This window comes from Lepidothrix coronata, unplaced genomic scaffold (assembly GCF_001604755.1).
Source record: "Lepidothrix coronata isolate B3197 unplaced genomic scaffold, Lepidothrix_coronata-1.0 Scaffold8, whole genome shotgun sequence".
NCBI lineage: Eukaryota > Metazoa > Chordata > Aves > Passeriformes > Pipridae > Lepidothrix > Lepidothrix coronata.
In genome coordinates, this window is record NW_016690188.1 from 5826130 (window position 1) to 5833123 (window position 6994).

A 6994-nucleotide genomic window follows, 5' to 3' on the forward strand; every position below is an offset into this window, starting at 1 on the left:
GCGTGGCTGTGTCTCCAGTGTGTGGGTCCTGTGCCTCGCTGGGCACGGCTGCTGTGTCCTGGGCTGCGGGGTTGTTTCGCTCTTGTGCCTGGGTTGCGCATGGCTCTGCTGGTGGGTCTTCGTGCTGAGCGTGCGGCTGCCGTGTCCCGGCCGTGCGTGGCTCTGCTGGGGTTTCCTGAGGTGTGCGACCGTCGTGCTATGGGACTGAGCTCGTAGCCGGCGTGTCCCGGCTGTGCGCGGCCCCGTTGCCGGTTTCGGGGCGCTGCGGGGCTGTGCTGCCGTGCCCGGGGCGGAGGTCCGGCTCCCGGGCGGCGGCATGGAGCACCTCGGCGCTCACCACCTGCACCAAGGCCAAGCCGAGCCCATCAGCTTCGGCATCGACCAGATTCTCAACACGTCGGAGCCGGGCAGCTGCATGGTGTCGCATCCGCGGCTGCAGGACTCGGCGGACTACGGGCTGGGCTGCATCGTGGGCAGCGCCTATAACACGGTCACGGGTGGCTACGGGGCGAGCGGCGGCGCGGCCGGCGCCTACAGCGGCACCTCCTGCAGCATGGGCGGCCTGCCCGGCTCCTACAACGTGAACATGGCGGTGAGCATGAACGGCAACACCTTGAGCTCGGCCGGGGGGGTGATCCGCGTCCCGGCCCATCGTCCCGTGGCCGGCGGCGTCCACCAGCCTCTCTCCGCCGCCGTGCCGGCGGTGAACGGCATGAACAGTCTCACGGGTCTCACCTTTCCCTGGATGGAGAGCAACAGGCGGTACACAAAAGACAGGTTCACAGGTGAGTCGGGCCACCGGGACACCCCCTTCCCTCCCTGCACCCACCGTTCCGCTCCGTTCCCCGCCGCCCGGCCTCGGCGCGGCAGCCGGTGCTCACCGGGGTACGCAGGATCCGGCCGGGGATCTCTCTGGCCGGGTGGAGAAAGCGACCTGGATGGTCCTGGGAAGTCGGTCCCGGAGGAGGCCAGAAGCAAGACGGTGTGGGAAATCAGGCGCATTCAGTCCCCACTAAATGCGTTGTGTTTCTTTTTGTTTGTTTGCCTTGATTTTTTGGTTGGTTTGATTGTTTGTGTGTGTGGTTGGGCGTTTGTTTTATTTGTTTGGTTGTTTTTTTGGCTTGTGTATTTTTCTATTGGTTAGGTTTGGTGTGGGTTTTTTAATTATTTTTAAGTTGAGTTTTTTGTGTTTTGTTTTGGGGTTTTCTTGTTGGTTTTTTTTCGTGATGCAGCTCGGGAAAGGCGGGTAAAGGAAAATGGATGGCAAACTCGGCACACCACCTCCCGTGAGTCCCGGCCACGGCTGCCGGCTCCCTGCCACCGAGCTAAAAGCCGGAGAAACTTTCCTTTAAAACTAGGGGTTATTTGGGAGGCACGTTGCGGCCGGCGGCCCGGCCCTCGCCCGCCCGGGAAGGCCGGCCCGGTGCGTACCGTAACCCGTCTGGTTTTCCCCGGCTGCGGGTTTCGGCTCAGCCTTTTCCCCTATCAAAAAGGACTCTCTGCAGTCCCGAGCAGAGCTGGGTTCGGGCTAGAGCCGCTTCCCGGACTCGCCGCCTTTTCCAGGTGTAGTTGGGCTTGTCTTTCGGCGCTAACAAAAGCAAAACACTCGAACAACGAAAATAAATAAAGACGCAAACAAAAAAAAAACACAACGAAATTGCAACGGGGAAAAATCAGCGCCCCAATCGGCCCCTCTTCCCGAGGGCGGAAACCGAGGCCCGATTTTTGGAAGTTCCCGTTTAATTTCGACCCGATGGCGCTGGGTTCAGGCGCGGCCGCGGGCGGACGAACGGGCCGTTCCCCTGGCAGGCACCGGGCTGGATTTCACGCAGCCTCTTCGTGGTTGAGACACAACGCAACTTTTCACTAATTATTTTTCATACGGTTAGGGGAAAAAAAAACCAAACCGTATACATTTATTTAAAACAACAACAACAAAAAAAGCAAACAAATCAACGAATAGGAACTCCCGGGACTTGACTTTCCACGTACGAGGCGCCGGGGCCGGCGGGTTACCGCCGCACCCAAACGAAATTAGCCCCAGCCCGGTTGGCACGGAGCGCGGAGCCCCGTCCCGGCGCCAGGACCGCCTGTCGCTGCTGACCCCCCGCTCTCCGCCAGGCGCTTCGCTGGACAAGCATGCCTCGCCGCCGGAGCCGAGTGGTGCCCGGCGGGTGCCCGCAGCACCCAGGGAAGGCGCCGGGGCCGCCGCCGAATTTTTGCAACCCGTGCGTGTTTGTCGGCGGGGAAGCGGCGGCTTCGCAGCGGGGGGTGGGTGTCCCCAGCCAAGCACCCGGGAGCCGGAGCCCCTCTGCTGATGTGTCGCTGCTTGCTTCTTTGCCTCTCATCCCCCCTCCTCCCGTGTCCCCCCCAGTGGCCCTCTCACCCTTCACTGTAACACGCCGTATAGGTCACCCCTACCAGAACCGCACGCCCCCCAAGAAGAAGAAGCCGCGCACCTCCTTCACCCGCCTGCAGATTTGCGAGCTGGAGAAGCGCTTCCATCGGCAGAAATACCTGGCCTCGGCCGAGCGCGCTGCCCTTGCCAAGGCCCTCAAGATGACAGACGCCCAAGTGAAGACCTGGTTCCAGAACCGGCGCACAAAGTGGAGGTGAGGGACTGGGGGTCTTGGTGGACTGGGGTGCTGGGGCAGCCCGGGGTGAGCAGACCTGGCTGCCACCAGCTCTGGAGGGGCAGTGGTGGCCTCGCATGGGCTTGCAAGCCCTGTGTGTGTGTGGGTGTGAAAGTGCGTGTACGCGTGCATGTGCATGCACAGCCGAGTGTGTGCAGCATCTGTGGCTACGAACGTGGGGGTGGTGTGTACGTGTAGTGCGTGTGTGCACACCAGTGGGTGTGTGTGTGAGCAGGGCACGTGTGCGTAACTGCACAGTGAGTGTGAATGCTTTTGCGTGAGGGCCACGTGCGCCCAGGTGTGCCCGCGTACAGTGTGTGTGTGTGTGTGTGAACGTGCACGGGGGTGTGAGTGCGCTGCAGGGCAGGCCGTGCGTGTGCAGTGTGCGGGTATGAGCACACCGGACCTGCGAGCGAGGTGTGCACGTATGCAGCGTGCGTGAACGTGTGTGCACACACACACGTGCATGGAGGTGTTTGCAGTGTGCCGTGCAGTGGGTGCAGTCAGTTTCACCAGTTTTCACCAGTGGGTGCAGGGTGTTCCGTGCCTCTTTCCCTTGGCAGCGGCAGGGGAGTGGGAGTCCCCAGCCCGGGGCTGCCGGAGTACCAGGCTCTGTGTAGCGTGGAGATTTTTATCCCCGGGGGATGAAAATTTCATCCTTCGTGGCGCCTCCTTGCCCAAACGCTTTCTTTTTGTTCTGCTGCCGGGTGTGCCGGTAAAGCCGGAGAGGAAGAGGAGGCTGGGCTCACGCGGACCCTCCCGGGCTCAGTCGCTGTAACCCTACCCCTCCCAAGCTGCACCTTCCCGGTATGTCCCCGGGGGAGGCACTCCAGCCCTGAGAACATACCCTGCCCTGGGTGCAGGCAGCCCGCGGCGGGGTGCTGGGCAAGGGCGAGCTCGAACAGAGAAGGGGGATGTTGCTGGGTACTGCACACTGGGTGCTGGAGTGCAGACAGGCAGCAGCTTCTTCAAAATGGGGGAAAAGGGCTTTCTTGGCATATCCCCGAGACTTAATAGGACAGTGAGGATTCTGGGGTTGGGTAAGAAACGGGGGACAGGGAATTTGAAACCAAGCGTGTGTGTGAATCCCCAACCCCAGTGAGTCCTTCCCTAGAGAGGCCATGGAAGAGTAATTTCCCAGGTGTTAGGAAGTCTCTGACTGGAGTGATCTCTGTTGGCCAGGGGCAGAACACTGGAGGAGGAGTAGTCCTGCTGTGGCCTTCAAAACAGGGTCAGCTATGTCTTCTAACCAGGTTTCCTAAGGAAGTGAGGCAAATCCATCTGTCAATACTCTTTGCGTCTGTTGGCTAAATTCAGCCTCCTTTGGCAGAGGCGCAGAGGATATAAACCTGTTCACATGTTTTACGAAAAATAACTGGGTAAAGAAAAACAAAATCCCGGTTCTGCCTAAGGGGAAGGCTGTAGCCAGACCTCAGCTACAGTACTGGACATGGGAGAGTCCCCACCGGCCTGAGCCAGAGAGACACAGGCACGTAAACTTTGTTTGTATGCATCTGTGCGTGTTGGGTGCTGCGATGGAGATGTGGGTGCCCCTGGGTGATAGCACACCCAGCTCACTGCCCCAGGCTCCTGTGCTAGGTAGTGGGCTCTGAGCAGTGCCTGGAGCACTGGGTGCTGAAAGAAGCCACTACAGACTCAGCCTGAAATCAACAGCAGGAAGTAACTGAGAAAAGAGAGTTGGTTTAAACCCCCTGATGGATTTAACTGCTTAACTGCAGACTGAGGGAGAAGAGTTTTTGCCCTTACCTCTTGCCTGGATGTCTCTGCTGGAGCAAGGTGGCTGTGTGATCCCCTCCTCAGATTTGGGCTCTTGTTTTATACACAGTTACTTCCAGGCAGATTAGAACCTGCAAATCCCAGCCTGAAATGAATGCATGACTAGGCCAGCTGCTTGCAGCAGGGAGATGCTTGGGAGCCAGGTGCTTACAGCCACAGTTCTCCTGACCACCCTGGATGTGGGGCTCCCTCCCTCCTCCCTGAGAATCTCTTCATTGTGCAGGGAGTCATTAAATATTCATTGAGGCAGAGATAGAACTGCTGTGGGGTTGCATGGGGATGGCTGGTGCTGCTTTGAGGCCCCTCTCCCTGGGATGTCTCACATGAGATGTTGACACAGTGATTAAAATAGAGACTGAGCCCCAAACTCCCTGCTCCCAGGCGGGAGCACTGGCCACACACCTGGAGGCTTGGGTGCCCAGAGGCCCATCGCTGGCATCCAGCCCTGGCCTGCTTCCCCACTGGGAGCCAGGGGCCCCCTGCCCTGTGCTCTGAGATGTCACTGTGGAGATCAGAGCTGCCACTTCCAATTCTCACAGCCAAAGAGAATGAGACATCTCACATCCCTCCTGAGTTGCTAAATTAAAAACTGCCATTTCCTGTGTCACAAGTCCACTGAAGCTGCTGGGAGAGTGTCAGCTGGGCCTGGGGGTGTGAGGGGGGGAGGGCATGATTTGGGAATCATCCTGAGACCAGCACTGTGAGTTGCTTCCATGTTTTCCCAGCAGCATCAATGGAGGTGCCAGGTGACGTTCAAAGGTGGTTGCAGGCTGCAGACTCCAGACTGATCTGCCATCCAAACAAATGGGAGTGGGATTTTTGTTGTGACTATAAGTGCATTCAGGCCATTTCTACCTATCCTGTTTTCGCCTCCCAGGTAGCCCGGAGCCAGGATCCTATCAACACTGGAAAGAACCCCTGCTGGCCCCCTAACCCCCCTTCCTCAGCAGGATCACCTCTGCTGGTGTCATTCCAGGCAGACACATGTCCAAATTGTTCTTAAAAATATTGTCCTTCACCCTGTCCATGTAGTATATTCTGTGCTTTGATTTTTCTCACTGCTAAAAAATGTGTTTCTAGTGTTTAGCTGACATCTTGCTGATTTTTGTCGTGCCTGCCATGGGTGTGTTTTTGCCTTCATCCAGACTTTCAATAGCTGGTCACTACAGCTCACCGGATGAAGTGGCAGACCTGGGTGCTGGAAGGAGATGCCCAAGGTGATGCTGCCCATCTCCCAGCTGTGTGGCACTGCCAGTCACTGTTCCACCTCATCCTGCTCCATGCTCCTCACTGGGACACTGTATGCTTGGCTCTTGCTGTTGGTCCCAGAGCATGTTTGCAGGGGATTGCACCTTTTGCAATGCTGTTGTGTGACCCTTTCCATGTTTTGTCTCTGCTTGTTTTTTTTTGCCGTGGACAGAGAATAATCCAGAGAGAGCTCCCAGCTCTCTTTCATCAGAGCAATTTTTATTGAGGCCAGTAAGATAGACAGACCTAGTCCCCAGATTATGGGATTTACTCGCAGGTTGTGCAGGGGATGCGGGACCACGCCATGGCTAGGGATCTTCTTTTCCTTACCCCCACCCCCGAGTCCTGAGCACCCAGCACAAGTTATTCTCTTGGAAAATACCCCTTCTTTTCTTCCCTGGCCCCTCTAACGCTCCCTCTCTCCTAGGAGGCAGACAGCGGAGGAGCGGGAGGCTGAGCGGCAGCAAGCAAATCGCATCCTCATGCAGTTGCAGCAGGAGGCCTTCCAAAAAACCATCAACCAGCCCATCCAAGCAGACCCTATCTGTGTCCACAACTCCTCTCTCTTCGCCCTCCAGAACCTCCAACCTTGGTCTGATGACTCCACCAAGATCACCAGTGTCACCACTGTTGCCTCCGCTTGTGAATAAGCCTGGCGGCCACCAGTGGCACGTACACCTTCTGCTAGCAGGGCTGTCTCCACGGGGACACATGGCATCCTTGATGGGACATGTAGTCACTCTGTTTCTCCCCAGGGAAGGCTGGCACCCCCCTGTCGTTCAACCACATGTGCAACCCACTTGTCCAGCTGGGGAAACCCACCACAAGGACCGAAAGGAAGGGAAACCACCACAAAATCTCTTCCCAGCCGTGGGGTTGCTGGAGCAGCAGTACTATCTCACCTCCCCCCAACCCTTTTGTTCTCTTGAAAGTCTCCTGTGTCGACCCTGAACTTGCTGACAGTGCTACCAGACAAAAGCCCAGCCCTGACAGACACAGCCGCCGACGGCGTTCACCCAGCTAGGGGAGAGGAAAACTTCCTTTGGATTCTACTGGCGGCAGTACAAAGCCTGAGGTCACCCTTATATGTTCATGTGTGTGTGTATGTGTGTGTGTGTATATATAAAAAAGTTATATATATATATATACACACATATATATACACACATTGGACTGATGGCTTAAAACAAAAGGAGGACGCTCCCTGGAAAGCACTCCTCTGCTCTGAGCCTTCTCGGGTTGTCTACAGTGGAGACGTTCGGGGATGCAACAAATGGAGGAAACAGCAGCAATTTCTGCTTGTGCCAGATGGGAAC

The 6994-nt window shown here is 57.1% G+C and overlaps 1 protein-coding gene across 1 annotated transcript; it reads left to right on the plus strand.

The window, feature by feature from the left end:
• Positions 1-316: 316 nt before the first annotated feature.
• On the plus strand, positions 317-6328 carry TLX1 (T-cell leukemia homeobox 1). The gene is made up of 3 exons (XM_017839852.1): positions 317-785; positions 2411-2612; positions 6106-6328. The coding sequence occupies exons 1-3, from the start codon at positions 317-319 to the stop codon at positions 6326-6328; spliced, it is 894 nt and encodes a 297-aa protein (XP_017695341.1).
• Positions 6329-6994: the final 666 nt, after the last annotated feature.

Excerpts from the sequence above, each read along its gene's own strand:
- TLX1 (XM_017839852.1), top strand. The coding sequence starts at position 317 with ATGGAGCACCTCGGCGCTCACCACCTGCACCAAGGCCAAGCCGAGCCC. Across the intron at positions 786-2,410 it reads CACAAAAGACAGGTTCACAG|GTCACCCCTACCAGAACCGC; the intron begins GTGAGTCGGGCC and ends CACGCCGTATAG. Across the intron at positions 2,613-6,105 it reads AACCGGCGCACAAAGTGGAG|GAGGCAGACAGCGGAGGAGC; the intron begins GTGAGGGACTGG and ends CCTCTCTCCTAG.